Source organism: Chiroxiphia lanceolata, chromosome 12 (assembly GCF_009829145.1).
Source record: "Chiroxiphia lanceolata isolate bChiLan1 chromosome 12, bChiLan1.pri, whole genome shotgun sequence".
Lineage (NCBI taxonomy): Eukaryota > Metazoa > Chordata > Aves > Passeriformes > Pipridae > Chiroxiphia > Chiroxiphia lanceolata.
The window spans coordinates 10,421,629-10,441,977 of NC_045648.1; the positions used below are offsets into that span (position 1 = coordinate 10,421,629).

A 20,349-nucleotide genomic window follows, 5' to 3' on the forward strand; every position below is an offset into this window, starting at 1 on the left:
AACACAGAGGCTTTGACCTTCTAATGCATACACAAAACAACTGAAATGGAATTGATTCTACACTATATATATGTGGAAAAGATATTTAATTGTAAAATAGAAAAAGTAGGCCAGAGTACAGTTTTAAGGGTAATTCTTCCGTGTACAGTATAGATAAACCAGACTTTTTGCTTAAGTTTATATAAACAATTCCATAAAAGCAGTGAACATGGAACAACAAAGCAAAGCACAAAGAATTTTATCTTACAAAAAACGAATCTGCACAGTAGTTCAAAATTTAATGTAACACAGCACTGAACAGTCTTAAGGCAGCTCAGTCTAAGCACAGGACTAGAAGCCAGGAACTCCTGAGATCCATTCCCAGGTGACCACAGGTTCATGTGGTGTTAAGCCAGTCATTTACCACTCCCTTGTGTTGCATTTATACCAGTTATAAAATTGAGACAATAACACTTACCTGCCTCAGGTAGTATAGGAAAGGGTTCTTTAAAAGATTTTACAATGCGCTGAAGATGTAACGTGCCATATAAATTTTAAGCATAATAGATCACTGCACAGACACACACAAACACAGTATCACAGTGAGGAACAATGATGCTGGGTAGGAAGAGCATCACTACAACATAAAAAAATTACTTGTCCAATTGCATAATTAAAATGCAAAAGTCTGTTCAGAAAAAAATGTATCACTGAAGTAATTTCAAGGCTATTGGGGAAGAGGGATCAATAGGAATATTATAAAATAACTACTATTTGTGTTCCAGTGGAGACATTCTTTTCTATTCATTACTGAACTTTAAAATGTTTGTACAGGAAAATTGTAAGACACACAAAGTGAAGTTTCAATGCCTCCACTACCAAATTTTGCCTCTTAATATGTAAATTAAGATTCTTTTTTGTTCTTCTTAATTACAAATTACATTCTTCCAAGAAATATACCATCCACGATAAAACTGGCTGCTAGCTTACTTCAAATGACCTATAGGCTAAACATTTTTCTCATAATTTTTCTCATCTTTGCTGAAAAATACCTATGCAAGATGTATGTGTAGAAATTATAAAAACATGCAGCATATGTACAAACTGAAAAGTTTAAAAAATATTAGCTTCATATACATGTAAATCTACTTGGATATATCTGAAATTAAATATAAAAATTTCACCACCTAAAATAAAAAAAAACCAAAAATGGTTTTCAGAGAATCTGAGACAACTACTTAAAGCTGTACAAAGATTTCCACCTGGAAATGTCTTATTCAGAGAAGTTGTTTGAGTTGTTATCATGTAGAAATAACTGTTAATTAATTTTGTCACATAATCAATTTTCAAGCTTAAATCAACATCACCCTTAAAACTGTTCTGTTTTTCAGAAGTAGATTCATACTAAAATCAAAAATTTCACAAAAACATTGGCTTTTCATGTTTCTGGATCCCTTCAAAAAGATTTATCAACTTATTTTGAAACTGTAAAAAAACCAACTATTTACAGTATTTCATTTTAAATACTTTTCACAATTTCTAAATTCAGAGTTTTTATGTTACAAGAAATTAATCAGAGCTCACGGCTTAAGTCCAGTTATCAACTTGTAGCATCTTCTCTATCATGAAATCCCATGTCTGTACCTATATAGTGTACAGTTCAAGATTGTACTGCAGGTTTTTGAAAGTAACAGGCTTTGCAGTGTGTTCATTTTTTATTAAACAGCTTCTTTATTAGTCTGGAGGCGGTTCATTGCCTCTAACTTCTGCCGATAGGCCTCTGCTTCTTGTTCCTTCTTTAGAAGCTGCTGACGGTATTTTTGTGCTTCTCTGTTTGCCTCATCCAGCTGTTTCTGAAGAGTTTCTCTTTCCTATTAGAAACAGAACCAGCAATACTTTGTCAAATAAGTATCACATAGAAGTTAAACAGGCAAATACTTTTCCTTTACATGCAGCTCAAGTGTTAGGGTATCAAGTAGGAACTGTTCAGTTCTTACTCAGGCAGACCTGTATGAATGCTGCTGTGCAAATCAGACATGAATTATAACACCAGACAACTCCCCACAACAAGGCTTCAACTGTGGATACAGTAAACCTGAGTCTATTGAGCTGCAAAGGTACCACTCAAGTCTTCATCAAAAAAGAGCTAAATAAAAAAAGTGGAAGCATGGTGATTAAATATTCACATAATATATTAACATTTCTCCAATGACTCAATTCCCTTTGTTACTTTTTAAAATTGGAATCCAATCTAACAAAATTGTCCCTTGTTGTTTTATTTCTAATCAGATAATATAATGAAAAACTGCTACCTAACAGCTCTTTGTGCTGGTCAGCTGCCCACTGACCAAAATACACACCTCACCAGTCTCTATAAACAGTGATTGATTCAATGCAATCCAGAGTTATAATTACATCCCCAAGGATATCACATCTTTATGAATTAACAGGCATTTAGCCAGATAAGGTTTTTCAATTCAAAAGCAGTAACTGAAAAAATCCTTACTGAAGTAATTGCAGAAGTTCTGTATACAAGTTTGTTGGGAATGGGTATAAAATGGTTTCCAAGCAAAATCATATGGGAAACGCCACTTCCTCTGAAGCTGCCTTAGGAACTAAGGAGAATGCATTTCCATGTCCAGTGATGTAGGTACTGTCATTTTGTCTGATGCTGCACTGAGCCCAATTGAAAAAGCAATTTGCTTGGGAAATAGTTTTGTTTTGATCTTCAACCAAATACAATTTCATTAAAGTGCATCATACTTTATGAGTAAGGTAGTATTAGATTTAAAATCATTCTTTCCACTGTAGTCGTTAAACAGGAGCAGGAAGGAAGGCTGTCAGAGAAGCAAGCCATCTCCCAGAAAAACAAAACTTATCAAAAAACAGAGGCCCAGTGAAAATAAGTTGCCTTTTCAGCTTATTCCCATCCCAGCAGTTCAGTACCACATTCCCATTTAATACCTCAAACAGCTGTTAGAAGTTTCGCCTCCCCCCCATTCCCATAACAGCATCCCTATTCTTCATCTCTGATGCACTCACATATTTTCATGGTCAGAAAAATACAAAATACTCTGCCTCCCTTCAACTCACTACTGTTCTCAGTACTTGTCACAGTCACATTTAGCAGTCACATGCTGTGCTGAATGTGCTGAAATACAATGACACAGGTGATCAGATCATTCCTAACAGCAGCACCTGTACAGCAAAAACAATAGGTGAAGGAGAGATGTTATTAATAGGTTATAAAGGCTGGCTAGAATACAGAACAGTAAGTGCAACTTCTTTTTCAATAGGGCTTTAAGAGCTGAAGGCAGCAAGCTGGGGTTTGCTTCATTTGAAGCATACACTAATCAAATGAGAGCTCATCTGATCTTGCTTACTTTATTTGAAAAGGAAGTTCAGCTTCCACCATGGAAAATTTGCATTCTGTTCTACGAGCAGTCAATCCAGGTAGCAACTAGACTGACAGGTGCCACATGAACAGTAGAGCCTACACCTCAGAGGATCTGAAACACACCAACGATGTTCCAGCACCAGTCCAAGCAAAATGTACTGCTACTGCTGTAAGTTATCTCTGTAGTATGAGGGGAACCAACAGCTTACATAAAACAGCCACGTGGAACAGAGTGTTGGTGCAAAGAGCTACAAGACAATTGTCAAAGAAGCAGTCAAAAAAGCTGATCCTACTACATGTGGAAAGCAGCCTTTGGAGGGCTGGGATATACTGAGCTGGGCATTATCTATCCCATGAATTTGTCTCATAAAAACCATCAGAAACCTAATACTGCCACGAAGCAAAGCTGCTCTATCTACTGGGCTGCAGTAGAATAAGAACCATTGGTACCTCAGCAGCCAGTAGTTCTGCGGGGCATTACAAACAGCAAGAGGCCATCACTGCTATGGAGTGTGTGCACCCTGCAAACATTTGGGGGTGGAATCACTGCCATGGAGCGTGTGCACCCTGCAAACATTTGGGGGTGGAATCACTGCCATGGAGTGTGTGCACCCTGCAAACATTTGGGGGTGGAATCACTGCCATGGAGTGTGTGCACCCTGCAAACATTTGGGGGTGGAATCACTGCCATGGAGTGTGTGCACCCTGCAAACATTTGGGGGTGGAGAGGTTCTCAGACCACATCTTAAGAGTATTTCCCACAGAAGAGAGAACTAGAGCTGTGTAGTATAGCATATTAAGGACGGGATAAGAAAAAATGGAAAAACCCCAGTCTCAAAGGGCAAGGCCAAGATAAAACCAGTATCTACTAGGCAGACTAGCAATTCAAAGCATGTAGATTAGTCCAGCAGCTAACAGGAGTACATTTTAGACTGTCCCAACACAAACAGAATGAGTTAAGGAACTGAGGCCAAGTATACTGTGTGATGGCAGTGGAAAGAATCCAATGCTTGCAGAGGAGCAATTATCTACAGTGAACTCAGTGAAAAGTGGTTCCTTAACTCTGACATCTAGAATAGGGAGGACTGTATCTGATGTTAGTTTAATCAAACCCAGACAGTGTTCTTGGGACATTCTTTAGAACACAACTGAAAGCTTTCTAAAGATCTGAAGTCCTTTTGTATCATATAAACACCTACCCAGGTAAAAAGCAAATTAGAGGATCCTCAGTGCCCTTAAGCAATCTTCCATTTTATCTGGGAATTTTCTTCATTACATGTAACTTTTCTTAACAGTCTAAATATTGACAACAGGAAAGCCCATAACTAAAATAACCAAACCACTCTTTTGAACAACAGAAAAAAACAGGGATATGAATTCACTAAGAGAATTAGTTTATGATTATTTTTTAGTCTAGTGAAATTATTGTCCTGGATCTAATGTGTGTGTGTCACCTTTCAAAAATACATCATGTGAAAAACAGTCAAATTAAAGAATGAAAATAAAAATCACTGTACATTAATGAATTATGCATGAAATGAAAAACAGAGTATCTGCGTGACAGGGTTTTTTTGCTGCCATCCCATGTTTAAAATATACAACTTCTTAGGAAAACTATCACTCTTCAAGATGAGCCAAAATGTTTGAACTTAACAGACCCGGAAAAGAGAATTTAAAACCACCACTACCGCTTTAGTCATTTCACAATACTTTCAGAGGAAAATTTGTTACTTCACATGAATGGGAGGATTTTCAACTTACAGAAACTTTGAAACTACAGTTAACTGTTCACACACTATGAATTTAAAACAGCTGAAGAAAGGATTCAGCCTTGAATTAACTCTTTATAATGAAATAAAGGAATGAACCGGTGTGAGGCAAAGAAACCAAATAATTAAGGTTTTCTTTATTTCTATATTTTAAAATATTTTAAAAATCATTTAACGAGGAGAGGGGGCCCACTCTCTCCAAATTCAAATATCTACCACTGCCTGTGACAAAGAAATTTGAAGTGAAGCAACTTCACGTGCACTTCTTTAATGTCACTGCTACCAAAGCAAGGTAGCACCATACCCCTGTGAACCACGAGAAGGTCCCTGAAGTTAACTGTCCTCCACACAGAGGCAGAGATCTGCAATTCCAGTTGTACAGGCAGGGAAAGGTCAGTCATCAAAACTTGCACTTAAAAGTAACAGGCAAAATAACTCATTTAAACCAACTTCTTTTTATATTTGAGAAATGTGTTCAACATATAAAATTGCAACTGGTAATCTCCTTAAAAGAATTATTGGTACTGTTATACCAACTATCTCTAATCAGGAACAGATCAATTTATTCCTTAACTAATCTGTATTTTTTTAAATTCGCCTAAGAGAATTATTAAAATACTTAAGGAAACATAATTTCCTTTACGAATAATTCAGGCAGATTTTTAAAAGTGTGAACAAAGAAATGCTTTTATTGTAACAGTCATACACTTTAAAAAATGCAGCAAGAAAATTTCAACTGTCAGGATAATCTGTAATGACCACAAAGCTGCAGAGGCCAAAAGTATTTGATGTGACAACTTAGGGACAGGGAAAGCAAGAGATGAGAGATGGTAATTATTGTTATTAGATATGGATAACATATAGTACACACTGTACAACAAAAAGTATTCAATTAGGCACAATTTGATAATATGAACAGAAGTTGGAGACTACAATGTTAGATAAATGAAATATCATGGAGCTGACAAAATGAGAACTTACAGTCTAGTCAAAGCAGACAGCAATTTTCATAACGTTTTGACCAAAACTGGTCAGCACAGTTAGAAGTAACAGGAGAAGGAATGAGATGGTTGACCTATTGTGGCTAATATAAAAAAAGCTACATTTTTAAATTGAATGGCTACAGCTATTTGTCATATAAAAAGAAAAGCACTCTCCACAGTTGTAGGTCTTTTGCACTATAGTTTAAAAAAAAAATGGATAGTGCAAAGTTGTGTAATAGTAAATTGCTTTGGAATTAAAAAAAAAAGGCAGGGGATGACATACAGATAAAAATAGACAAACACAGAATCTTACTGTTTCACACTTCCATCAACAGTTATCTAGATATCATGAATGGAAAGGAAACATTGCTAAAAATATGATCTCACAATCAGGACAAGCATGTGGCTGTAACAGAAAGATGAGGATACAGTTCTCTCATTCATCCCCAGCGGAAAGAGTCAAGTCACTCGATAATATATCGGTGCCCGAATTTAAAAACTAGTCAGTGACCTTAGAGTAAAACCAAAAAAATTTACATTATCATATACTTAAACAAGTGTCACTTCTACATGCATGACCACAGGATGAAGCAAATAGCCCTCCTGTTTTCTTTTTACAACTTTGTAAAAGACAACTTTCAGTAACAGGAGAGACTGAACAAGTTATTGTTTCACACACTTCGTTCTGTGGTAACACAGAAATTAACCTGAACCACAACCAGATACTCAGTGCTGAACACTGTTTAACACAGATCATGTAATATACTCCTTACTTCTATTTCTGCAGACTCCACACGATTTTCAACAATCTCAATGCACTGTCTCTTCACTGGCGGTTCTTCACTTATCACAGTTTCTTCAGCAATGTCTGTTGCTGGGACTGTTAATACTGAAAACATATTTGTACGTGTAAACATATTTACTTCAAACAATATTTGCACTATATAAAACTCATATTACTTAAGTAATTTATTAACAGCAATAAAATGCAGAGACATTTCCTTCTGAAAACACGGCTATATAATAAAGTGCATTATGAAGTCAGTATGGTGAAAATTTCAGTAATTTTAGCTGCTTGTACACTACTAAAGAATTTTAAAATTCCTCGTTACTGAGATCTACAGTCTCCAGTGTACAACTCTCCAAGCTTCACACTGGCAGTTCTTATGAAGAAACCAGAGGAGGAGTCATTTTTATCTAAGTAGTGGTGACAGAGCATCCTTAAAAGAAATCATTTAAAACATACACATCACAAAATAGCACTTATCATACTAGCAGCTTCTACAAAGTAAACATGGCCCAACAGGAACATTTGTGTCACCCTGGCTTCACTGGTTCTGCCACTGCTGCTCTAAAACTTGACATCTGTCCTGTTAAGAACACACTCCATGGGACTTGCACAGCTTGCTTCATGCATCAGATTTCTAAATCCAAGGCTCACCTCCCCACTGTATTTCCAGCAAGGCAACAGTATGAGTATTGGAAGAAGGCTTCATTTTACTCCACCTTCTAGTTTTCCTAACAAGTTTGCGAGAATCAAACTTATTGAAGGCAAAGCAAGGAGTTATCACTTTTTCCTTAAATGTCCCATTTCTCCTCCATGCAGTTTAGTAATTCTTCCATTCTCTCTCCTAATGCAGAGACTCAGCTGACATGTGTTAACCCACTGAACTGCAGTAGCTCACGTTTGAGTCTTCTGTAGTATAAGAATTCTTCGATGTACACAAAATTGTCCAAGCTATTTGCACCTAATAAGTCATTATTATTACTGTAACTAAAACAGTTCCTCAATCTGGAATCATACAAGTCTGCACTCACCTTGCTGTCCATCTGGCATGGTCACAATGATGGGTTGCCCTATTCCACTGGTTGGAATGGAATGCAGGTTACCCAGCTGAATGCCATCTGTAACTATAGTAATAACCTGCTGACCTCCAGAACTGACAACTTGCTGAATGGCCCCATCCACAGATTCTGCAGTCACAACTTCTTCTGTGGCCACAACTATCAACAGATTAGTGAAGAAATTAAGTCAGTTTATAAATTAAACTTCATAATTTCAAATGCATTTTGGTACAACTGAGAAAAAATTTCTTCCAGAACTTTTTAAATTTGACCCTCCCTCAATTAATACATTACTGTGTACTATATTTTAATAGAAATCTTTCACCAGACCAACATAAAGCACTCACATTTTGAAAAATACATGCAACTCTGTCCTAGTCTACCTTGCTCAATATAATAATTTTTTTTTTTGCATTTTGCTAATAGATACACCCCACTCAAAATGGATGCTTTGGGTTCCGTATTAACATGGCAGCAAGAAGACCTACTTTTAAGAATACAAATAACTTTTACTTATAAATAAATAAGTTGGACTAAGTTACACTAATAGTGGAATTAAAAAAAAAAATTAAACTTGAAATACTACCTTGAAACTACTTCTCAACCAATGCCTTGCCACCCATACATCAGGACCCAGCCCAGATTTCTCTGCTTAACACAACGGTTTTTAAGATGGTAAAAAACTGAAGGACCTCTACAGAATCTCAGAGCTTTGTCTGTACTACATCAGTACTTCAAACACACCCACAACTCTTTTATATAAATATGAAACAAGACTAAAGCTGACATTTTTACATATTTGAAGAAGGAAGATAAAGCTTAAAAAGTAAAACAAACATTTTATGTATATAACTTCATATGCCACAGCTTGCACTATATGTGCAACTCGGGTCTTGTGCTACCACCCTTATTTTTAAAACAACAAGATAGTGAGACAAAGAGCAAGATCACTAGTAACACAATCAAAGAAATTCAAGCACACTAACTCTGTATTTTATTTTCAATTTGTCAGGGTAAAAGCAAAGCCTTTGATTAAAATAACAGACAATAGAGTGCTTTCTATCTACCAAGATGAAATTAAAACCCTATAGATCTGTGTTGTGAGGTTCAAGATGAGAGAAGGCAGATAAAACCCTGAAGCTTTCATCTTTTAAATTAATTACAATATAACACACACAGAAAAATCACTCTGTAGTTTAAATAATGACTGCAGTCATTGTCTTCTGAAGATCTTTATGTTCAGAGATCACTGTCCTATAGCACTGCTTAAACATTCACAGAGTGTTTATTCAGTAAACCAAAACAGCAAGTCCCTCATGAATAAGTGGTGGTGTACTGAACTTGATTTGGCTTCCAAGCACAGGCTCAGCAGTAAGAAAGACCACTGTCACAGAAAAGTCCCAGTTGCAAGTGCCAATACTAGGTGCTGTGGCAAACAGCTCTGATCTTTTTCTGTTTCAAATTCAATATTGGGGTTTTAGTTCTGGAAGGAAACATTGCAAGGACTTCTTCAAACCTTGAAAGAAAAGTGGAGATTTTGTCTAAAGAGAAGCTACTCTATATAAAAGAAAAACAGCCCCATAAATGTGGTCATTTTTCATTCCTTGCTCTCCTTTTGTACCTATATCCATATAAGCACTATTTACCACACCACTTTGTGTGCCACAGGAAAGTTGAATTTTATTACTTTTAATTATTAAATTAGGTTAAATGCTTTCTAACCTGGTGTTTCTGAAGAATTAGACAGTGGAGCTGATGCTTCTGCTAAAGCTGCCAACGTAGCTAATACTGATGTTGATGAATTTCCAAACTGTACAGCAGACACTCCTGTTTCATCTAGTGGAATGAAAAAAAGTTAGCTGATAAATTTAAAACCACTAAATTATTATTGCACTGAAGCTTCTAACACACAATTTTCAGCAGCATTCTGCTGAACCTAGGTGCTATTCTGAAGCTGTTTGTTAGGCAAGTGCAACTTCTGATAATTTAGCTCTGTGAAGATTGCTGTTTTAGGCACATATGTATTTACAACACGTAAAAAACACTGAAGAGGAACATGGTAACTATTCTTACCACTGTTTTTCCTCAAAGCTTTTCACTAAGTGTGAAAATCAAAGCATAAAATCCTAGTGGCTATCCTATAGGCATCTGAATACCTGTTCCACTGGATGTATTTGCAGAAGATACCAGACCTGTTAGGTTCACCACCCCTCCAGGTCCAATGATGAACTGTGGTGTTGCTGCGTGTATCGTCACAGTGTCCGGACTCTCTGGGTTTGTGTTGATTTGGTTCTGCATTGCAATCTAGGACACAAAGGCAATCATATCATTTCAACTGCAGGTGTAAAGCAGTCATTTGCCTTGTGTAAGAGCTACAATTACTGCCACTCCACACAAACAGGGAGGATCTCCCTCATTATACTCATGCAATACACACACATCATGTCACGTCTCCAAGTACATAAACGGGGTTTCTTTGGCAGAAATCTAAAGACAAAAAGTGTAACAACACACCACTACTTCTCCCTACCATCTACTCTAAATAAAGAGGACAAAGCCCTTTTGCAGATATACAAGCTCACGTAACTAAAACAGAAGCCTGAAGAATCAAGACTGCTGGGGCAGACACAGGCCATGAAAATCTGCTCTGACAGCTCAGCAACTGCTATGAAATGTAGTACATGGCAGTGTCCTTTTTGTCTTTGAATTATTATTAACTTCTCTTTACCCTTTCTGCAACGAAGAGCAGGCTAAAGGGACAGATCAGAAGTTCAGACAATTCAAGACGTAGGGAAGCAACAGATTTATACAGTGGCATAATGGTATTTTTCATTTGCTTTCTATTATTTTCTCAATAATGCTTATCACTTATTTTGCCTTTAACAATAGTATTGAACAGTGAGGACACATTTCCATGGAAGTATCTATTATAATCCTGATCACAATCACTTCTCCAACAATTCAATCCTAGCTTTTCTGCTTCTGGAAAAATTGTCATCTCTTCTCTCCTGTCTTGATCTCCAATTGTTAGGAGATTAATATCCATATAGGAAGCTAACTGAACACCAGGGTAGAGTCAAAACATACTGTCAGAGTAGGGAGTTAATTTTTTACACCTCAGTTGTGAAGATTCCACCTTGTTCTGTGTATTACAACACTGAAATTTAAGAAAATAAAGGATACATATCCTTGATTTTGTAGGTGATGAAAATGTTCTTCAGCCAAGTAATGTTTACTAACATTAATCTTATCTCCATGTAGTGAACTAGACTGGAGTTTGGCATTATCAGTCATTACATAGTGTCACAACTGCTATATTAAAAGCTTAGTTTATGACATATGTAATCAAGTACAAGAATCAAAAGTTACCTGTAATATTTCTGCAATGTCTTCATTCCCGTTGTCTACTGCAATATCTAATGCTGTTTTGCAAAATTTACTCTGAGCATGAACATCTGCTCCATACTTTATCAAGAGTTCTACAACTTCTTGGTGGTGATGCTCAGCAGCCCAGTGAAGTGCAGTCATTTTGAGCATGTCCTTGGCATTGACATCAGCACCATGCTACAAAAAAGATCATTGCATAAACTGTCATTAGAAGTATCTGACCAGAATGAAGCCCAAAATTGTCTTTCTCCACCAGGAATGCCTTGATATCTTACATTTACAAGTTCATTAAAAGTACTTCAATCTAACTACCAAATAAAGTATTTACTTCAAAGGATTAAAGAGTCCCTAAAACATATCTCAGTTCTAAAATCTCTTACTAAACACAATGTCAAATTAGGGAGTAGACTTATTTTGAAATAGCAGTAAATAATTCACCTGAAATCCTGATGATTTTAATGCTAAAATAAATTACAGCTTAACAGGAAAACAAAGCTCCCAACGCACACAGTATAACTGTCGATGTAATTTCAATCTTAGTTTCATGACTAAAAGAAAATTGCAAATATCTGATTGTAAACCACTGCAATATTCCCATCTCAGACTTGTTTCAGCAGTGCTCACCTTAAGTAAGACTTCTACTATGCTGGCATGGCCTTCTGATGCTGCCATATGTAATGGAGTTCTGTCCACTTTGGTTCTGGCATCCCGACTTACACCCGCTCGCAGCAACACCTCCGTGGTTGAGTAGTGTCCATACTGCGCTGCTAGATGAAGTGGAGATGTTCCCAGCTGGAATGTAACAGAAAATGTGGGAGTTTTAACGGATGCCAGTATGAAGTATCTCTTCTTATTCTGGAGCTATCAAACCCAGGTGTCAAGCCAGCACTTAAAAATCATTTTCCCTTGCAGTCTCAAGGAAAGGAGCTGTTGGGGCTTTCACAGAATATGAAGAGGAGGAGGGAAAGTTTGTTGTTGTTTCCTTTCTGTGTTTTTTCTGTCTTTATGAAGTGTAACATTTCAAGGGGCCTAACCCCATTTTTAAGGTTGGTCACACCATATCAACATCGGAAGTCACATAAGTCCAATCTCCTCCTCAAAACAGAGTTAATTTGAAAGTTAGGTCACTAAGCAGATTAAGGTTCTTAAGAGCTTATAAATACCCTGGGAATTTTACGTACCTGACCTCCCTATACAACCTATTCAAAAATATGCACCTCTGAAAGACAACTCAGAGCCCCTGTATCAGGGAACTCTCAGCTGCACACATTAGGCAGTTGGGACTGCTTTCATAATTCAGACCTCTTACTATACTAAATGCATAAACACAATAACTAGGAGGATGATTATTGCTTTCTCCCATTAACAACTCCAAAGTTCATCTTAAAAGTCACCAGAATGAGCTCATTCACAGTCTGTTACTAAAATCAGTAGGAGGTTATATGAAGAAACAGGCAATTTTAATTTCAAATTAGACATTAGATGATGTGACTGCAGAATTCCAAGAAGAATTGCAATATAAATGCATAATTGTAACAATACTATTTTCTTGTTCACGTGAGAAAAGTAAGATGATCTACCAAACACTGCAAAAGTTTTCATTACCCAGTCTGTGGTAAAAGGTGCTCCATTTGCCATCAAAATGCGAACTTCATCATCTTGACCTGCTCGTGCAGCTTCTAAAAGTTTCTTTCCCAAATCTACTAGTGACATCTAGTGAGGGACATACAGGAATATAAAGGCAAAACAAAAACATTAATACTATTTTAAGTCCATACATGTTGCTCTTTTTTTCAATTATTATTTCTGAACTACTCCGAAAAGTTCAAAAATTGGAGCTGGCATTCTAGCCATGGGAACGAGCTTTGCTGATCACAATAAGCAGCTTGATTTTAGAATTACTTTTGCCAGTCAAACAGAAGTGATACTGGGGTGGAGATTTCAGTATTACAATGCTGTAACCACAGCAGCTGTAAAGTTAAATTTTAAACTGAACTGGGTGCACATTTCTTATAGCAGAAGGTGGTTTAGAAGCTCTCACCTGATTCTGCAACCTTCTGCAGCTTTGTCCAGCTTTCAAAGGGTACTACAACATCTTGGCTGCCATGTCACACACCCAAAGGCACTGCATCTGCTCACCCAAAATGCCCACACACATTTAAGAGGTACCACTATGTAAACGCATTGAGACAGATATGAAACACAACACCTTCCTGACATCTTGTCCATCACTATTTTTGTTCACCCTAAAGTATAATTTCTGTATTCCTGGTTGCAAAACAACACAACAAGCATATTATTGTACTACATACACCAGATGTATGAAGTGTTTGCCTGAAAACAAATATTACTACCTGCTTCAACTGTCTACAGTTACCAAGCAATGTTTTGAGACATGACTGAGATACCAGCTGAAAAACCCTCCCATCGTGACTAGATAACATCCTCTTATAGCCAAGTTCCATATAATACAGAGCATGCCAAAATACAGATAGACAAATGACATCTATCTGTTTCTGTTACAAAGATTTCCTAGAAATACACATTTTTAAGCCCACTCTATTTCATACTTGCTATTAAATTTGTTCAGTAAAAAAAAAATCTGAACTAAACCATAACACATGCTGCTAACCAAGACATATCATTAACATTTTAGTCCTATAGCTATGTTTTCCACTACCAGGTTGCTAAGAAGGGAATTGCTTTCATCAGTTTAGTTGCCAGTCACATGCAAAGTAAAGTCTGTTTTACTCATAACAGCAGTTGCAAGGCCACGCAGCCAATTTCCTACACAAAGGTAGAATATATCACTTCTGGAAAGAAATCCTCTTAAACATACACATCTATCACAAAAACAATGTATTTAAAAATTTCTCTGTCTCTGGCTCAACTGGCAAACTCTGTGTGGTCCATTGCTCAATACACTGAAAGCTATGGACTTTGGAAAAAATTAGAAAGGAAGACCAAAATACTGCAAATGGAGAACTTCAACATGTATCAGTAGGGTCATGAATCAGAGCAGGTTATACCTCTTTGTCTATAGAACTGACTGCAGGCAGCAACATCCCTTTCATCAAAATACTCCATTTATGTCCATCCTTCTAGTACACATGGACATGTTGATTTGTCTCCAGCCAGAAAAGAGAAGAGAAATAGGAAGGTTGCAGGACAGGACAATGAGAAAAGGAATGAAAAATAGGATCACAGTCAGATGCAGAGGAAGGGACAACTGCTGTTTGAAGAGCAGAAGAGAAAATCTAGGAAAGATCCTGAGGAAAAGAAAAAGAGAAAATCTATCACCCCTGTTACAGAGAGACACTGGGAACTAATAAGAGGACAGAGATGGCATTTGGCAAGTGCAGCAGTGAAATGAAGGAATATAGCACTCCCTTTATATGGCTTCTTTTTCCCCCCCCATTGAGGATTGCAATTCAAGAAGGAAAAGAGCACATGCAGACACATATACTTTTACTGTTGGTCTAATACCACCACATCAAGGTCCTCAGAAGCAAGAGGAAAGCTGGAACTGAATGCAAAATATTGAAGTTATGAACTAGTTCAGAAAGGCAACTATCCCTTTTCCACGTATTTAATTTTGTTTTAAACAGCAGTAGAGCAAAGCAACTAATAAAATCTCCTTTTGGAATTGCAGAATAATTGAGGCGGGAGGGGACCCTGAGCTGGCTCAAGGTTCGGTTTTGTTGAGTTTTGATTGTCTCTCTATGGATGAACATCCCACCACTTCTTCAGCCTCATTCCAGTGTCCAACCACACTCACAGCAAGAGCTGCCTTCAGTGTACACCGTTCTTTCTCCACTAACCAAAAAGACGGTCATGATGACAAGCTTATACTTGATGTCTATTAGACAACAAAAATAGATTAATTAAATTACAGTCCATACATGTAACAAACACACCTATTCAGAACCCACTGACCACACCTGTACACCAGTGAAACAACCTGCCAAGTTGTTAAAAAAACCCTATGTAGCAAAAATCAAGTCACCAAAAAACCAAAATCAATTATGGTGGCCTGCAAAATACAGCAACTCACTCCCAGGAGATGTCAGGGACAAACTGCAGCCCGAGATCAACACCGTTTCAGAGCCCCTCTGAACAATTACCGTTGAACACACTGTCAGTGCCAGTACACCAGTTCTCATCTCAATGCAAAACCACACAGCCTTGTACTACACTCAATAAGAAATGTTCTAATCAAGGGAAAACATAAACCTTCATTACCACATATTACTTACATTAACCAACGCTCTCTCCGTTGATATACAGTGCTTGTACTTTAAACAAGCACAAAGTATCACCAAAGTCTGTATATGCTTCATGATGCAGAATTTTAACTTCAGTTAAAATCACACGAATTTATTTTAAAAATTAATTAAGTTGCAGTTCTCATGGGGTATTTGGAAGCGTGCTTGGGCCATCTAGTGGAAGAAAGATAAATTACACTGTTCAACTAAAATAATAAAAATCCCATTATGTCACTAATGCACTAACAACGGCAAACGAAGAGGCCTTTCCAACAAAACTCAGGCACATTCAGTCACTTTTACCAATGTATTCAAAAAATTTCTCAGGAGTAGTCAGTCCAAAGCTCATTTCTATCTGGCAGACTGTTCCAAGGACCAGTACTGTGAGGTCAAGAGACCCCTCTGTAACAAGCCCCACACACCTCCACTGCTGTGACTGGAACATACCAAGAAGGGTCTGCAGTGTGAGAATTTCCCTTTCCAGAAAAATTTTTCAGCTGCTCTACTGAGATCATTTAGTAACACTACAATAGTGCAGTGACACTATCACAAGCAAAGTTCTATATATGTAATACAATTAGATATTTAAAATTGAAATGAGATTACCATTTCAAAGCAGGACTCTGCTGCTACTCCACAGTGTGTTACAATCAGCTCTACTGAACTGTCTTAGAGGGTTCTCTTTCTGGTATTGTTTCCATCAAGCTTGGCCAGCACGACACCTGTGTAACACTTTACATGAGGACTCTTTCAGAGAATAAAAACATCACTGGCTCTGAAATAGTTTTGAGACTGTTACAGTTATTTTTATGGCAATCTGATTGTGTTTTCAGACTTCTAACAGCTCCTACACAACTGTGTGAACAGAGGGTTTTGTCTACAACTGAGTAAATCGGGGAGAGCTTCTGCTGGGTTTGGACTTCTTTGGACCTCCTGAACTTCCACATTTCACTACTGCAATGCATTCTGTACAGTATCAGTAGCCAGATGCCACAAATAACTGGTAATTAATACTTATATCAAAGTATTATTGCTATTTTACTTCAGTACAATAGAAAATCACACTACTTTTTTGCATCCATCTTAGATTTAAGTTTTTATACATTCTATAAAACTGTGAAGATGATATATCAGAGGGGTATATAATAGCACTCAGCAGGAGTTTAGGTGGAACTGTGTGTGAAATGGGCTCCATGGGGAGCAAGTGGAGCTGAAAAACATGCAGCTTGGGACACCTGGGCTACCACACCACAGCCTACAGACAACAGAGCAGCAAAGCCTGCAGTCCAAAGAAAAATTAAGTTTGGCCTAAAATGTTGCAGCATCTTTCAGACTGGTGTCCTGCCACAAGGATCCTGGACCCAGCCTTGTTACTCTTCTACCACTGAGTGCTGAGCATCAGCTGGTCAAAATCAACAGGCACAAAACAGCTGCTGCAAAGCATCTGCCAACCCAGAGATCCTGCAGCCACCAGTGTCTGTACCAAGGTACACTCCTGGAAGAGACATCCTTCCACTAGAGGAGCATAGACTGCTCCGTGCAACCCACCTACCTACCTAATAAGGATCTGCAATCATTCCTAAAACCTCCAGGACAAAGTTCCATTAAAGGCTAATTAAAGAGGTTTCCCCACTGAAGTGATACATGGCAGAACTGTACTTGGAAAATTGCTGGAGACTCATCATCTCTCACATCCATTACATCTGGAAAAAGAATGCTCCTTCAGAATGTCTTTCTTTCCCCTATTACAAAAATTAACCTGTTTCCCCAGACCTGACCTTCAGAAATGCCATCATCGTACTAATTCCAACATCACACATTAACAGTAGAAACTCAGAACTGCCATTTCTAGCTAATTTTATGTGCCTGTCCATACCAGAGTCAACAATATTTTGAAGCACAGCATATACTAGTTAGCATCACTTAAACACTCTGGCATGATTTTACTGTACATATCAATTAGCAGCAATTACAGCAACTTGAATGGGATAAGCTCAAAAAGTTCATGTATTGTTTCCTAAGGGAATCAAATGTACTTCGACAATGATTTCACATGTGATACTTCAAATCTTAATATAAATATCATAGGCTTAGACTATCCACATTTCTATCACAATAGTGAAAATTACACTAATATGTTAATTGCAGTCAGCTTTAATTCCAGTGCTTTCAGCTCTCCCCTATGACTTTTTAATTAACTTCTCTCTAGTTTGTTCCAACAGCAACATGACCTTCATGTCAGACATGCACCAGATGAAAAATACCTGATCTGAGAAAAGCAAACATTGTTGAATAGCTTAGTGGAGAAGACAGTCAAGCCCATACTAATGTAGGTCTGTCCTCCAATTAGGTTCATTGATTTAAATAAGCTCTCATCAACAATGCAACTCCCTTAAATAATACAGATGGTAGGAAAGTCATCTTCTTACAAAGGAGAGCACAGATTTGGCCATTACCTGCAACACCTAAAGAGTGTTATTATGCAACAAGGGCGAACCACTGGCACCAAGATTTGTGTTGGCACTGCCAACAAGCTACAAAGCTTTCACAAATAAGTTTGGCACTAGATACCAAAAAGGTTACTTTACAGCAGCTACAATCAACACAAAGGATCTAAGCGCTTGTGATGTAGCCTTTGAATTGTACTACAGCCTTAAGAGGATGTCTCAGATTAATTGAAACTTGAAATACCGTTAAATAAAAGTCATCCACCTTCCAACTACAGCATCCATTATATCAGGAGGACTCTTCCTCGACAGTTTCTGTCTAGCACACAGGCCTAAAAAAACCCAACTAGAAAACAAAGTGATTTCAGCAAAGAAAGTGGGTCACGAACAAGCGTCTCTATCTAGTGTGTGCTGATCTGCCATGTACACCCTTAACCTCACTCACACTGAGGTTTCCTTACAAGTACTTTTGTGGGCATACACAGCTCAACCAAACTGCTTAGTCTCAGTAATACCTCAGAAGTAATGAATAACTTAAAAGCAAATAGGCTAAAGAACTACAGGGCAAGCATTCACAACTCTAAGCACATTTAACTCTACTATGCAGCATTTCCCACTAAACATAAGCTATCTTAGTAAGCAGGTTACAGGAAAACATACAAATGCTTCAAGAACTGTAAGCACAGACGACTTCCTACAGGGGACTTCACCAGTGCCCCACCAACGGAAACTACTTTGACTACCAGGGGAGAACAGGAAAAAAAGAGTCCACACTATAACACCTCATCCCACGTTTATACTCCCACCATACGCTTTATTAAGAGTCCAAAGCACGAGTTACAGACTCCGGGCGAGGGGCACTGCGGCGGGGAAGCGCTGCCGTCCCGCCCGAGCCGCCTCTCCCCAGGGCACCTTTGGCGCCAAGCTTGGGCTCGCAGCTCCGCCGCCCCGGGGGCGCCGGGCCGGGGCACGGACCGACCACCCGCCCCCCGCGGGGCCCGGGGCCGTCCCCACGCGGCCCTCACCGCGCTGCCCGGCGGGCAGAGCCGCGGGACGAGCCGGGCCCCGCTCTGCCCCTCGGCCCCCGGGCCCCTCGCCGCGCTCGCCGCGGCCCCGCGGGCCGCCCAGGCCGCCGCCGCGGCCCTGCCCGCCGCCCGCGCCCCCCGCGCGGCGGGGTCCCCGGAAGGCCGGCCGGCCGCCCGCTCTCCCCGACAGGAAATCCTGGCTGGGCTGGGCGCTGCGGAGGGAGCCGCGGCGCCGGGTTCCGGGGGAAGTGGAATTATTTTTTACCAGCGAAGAGATCAACTTCCACATCCGGTAACAGGGCCCTATACAAAGGCGCAGACTGACCTGGAAAGGCTTGGCCGGCCCGGGGGGGGTGAGGGAGAGACGGGGCGCGGGGACGGGCCCTTACCGTGCTGCCGACCCGGCCGCCACCGCCGCCGCCGCACCGAGTCGGGGCTCCGCAGGCCGAGAGCCCCACACGAGAGTCCGCGCCGCGCCCGGCGGAGGGACACGGCGGGCGGAGGGGAGTGGCGCGGCCCCGCGCGGCGCTGGGCGGCCGCGGGCGCGCGGGCGGGCGCGAGGCGGCGCGGGGCGGCCCGGGCCGGCCCGGAGGGGCTCCGGGCACTTACCATGGGCGCGGGAATTACCTTATTAACACACACATCGAGGGAGAAGGGGCGCGCGGAGGGATACGGCCTCGCCGCCGCGCACCGCGCATGCGCGCCGCCGCGGGGAAAGGCGGGGAAGCGCGGGCTGGAGGGGCCCCGCCATGTTCCGTCCCGCCGCCCGCCCGGCGGGGGCAGGGCCGGCCCCGAGCGGGCGGCGGGACGGGGGCGGCCTCCCGAGAGGCAGCTCGAGGAATGAGAACAGGGGTAGCCGTCCTGGGCTCCCCTGTGCCACGGGGCGGCGAGGGTTGCGCTTCCCGCCTCACGGCTGCTAGGGCTCTAATTCTAATCCCAGGCGAGGGTGTCCTGTCTGAGAGCCAGCTTCGCTGCCTTGCCTGCCCTGGGCAGGGCTTTACATAGAATCACAGCATCAACTCGGTTGGAAAAGACCTCTGGGGTCACTGAGTCCAACCTATGACTGAACACCACCTTGTCAACCAGACCATGGCACTGTCACGTCCAGTCTTAAACGCCTCCAGGGATGGTGACTCCACCACCTCCCTGGGCAGCCCATTCCAATGTTTAGTCACCCTTTCTGTGAAGAAATTTTTCTTAATGTCCAACCTAAACCTCCCGTGGTGCAGCTTAAGACTATCCTCTAGTTCCA

The 20,349-nt window shown here is 40.1% G+C and overlaps 1 protein-coding gene across 7 annotated transcripts; it reads right to left on the reverse strand.

Annotated features, from left to right (window-relative positions):
* Positions 1-69: 69 nt before the first annotated feature.
* Positions 70-19,847, reverse strand: GABPB1 (GA binding protein transcription factor subunit beta 1). 7 transcript variants are annotated; one of them, XM_032699775.1, is made up of 10 exons: positions 18,733-18,952; positions 13,402-13,531; positions 12,966-13,073; positions 11,985-12,152; positions 11,343-11,537; positions 10,130-10,277; positions 9,696-9,809; positions 7,947-8,132; positions 6,902-7,017; positions 70-1,850 (listed from the first exon to the last, which is right to left on the reverse strand). In XM_032699775.1, exons 3-10 carry the CDS (start codon positions 13,071-13,073, stop codon positions 1,698-1,700), a joined length of 1,188 nt encoding a protein of 395 aa, XP_032555666.1. In that variant the 5' UTR covers positions 13,402-13,531; positions 18,733-18,952; the 3' UTR covers positions 70-1,697. The 7 variants fall into 7 exon arrangements, with proteins under 7 accessions (XP_032555666.1, XP_032555670.1, XP_032555665.1 ...); XM_032699779.1 differs by lacking the exons at positions 13,402-13,531; positions 18,733-18,952 and adding an exon at positions 19,725-19,847 and having other exon boundaries at positions 10,166-10,277; XM_032699774.1 differs by lacking the exons at positions 13,402-13,531; positions 18,733-18,952 and adding an exon at positions 19,725-19,817.
* Between the last annotated feature and the right edge of the window lie 502 nt (positions 19,848-20,349).

Bases quoted from the DNA above. Each gene is read 5' to 3' on its own strand.
- GABPB1 (XM_032699772.1), bottom strand. The intron at 10,278-11,342 runs GTAACTTTTGAT...TTTGTGTCCTAG, and splicing joins ACATTGCAGAAATATTACAG to ATTGCAATGCAGAACCAAAT. The intron at 9,810-10,129 runs GTATTCAGATGC...TCATTCCACTAG, and splicing joins AAATACATCCAGTGGAACAG to ATGAAACAGGAGTGTCTGCT.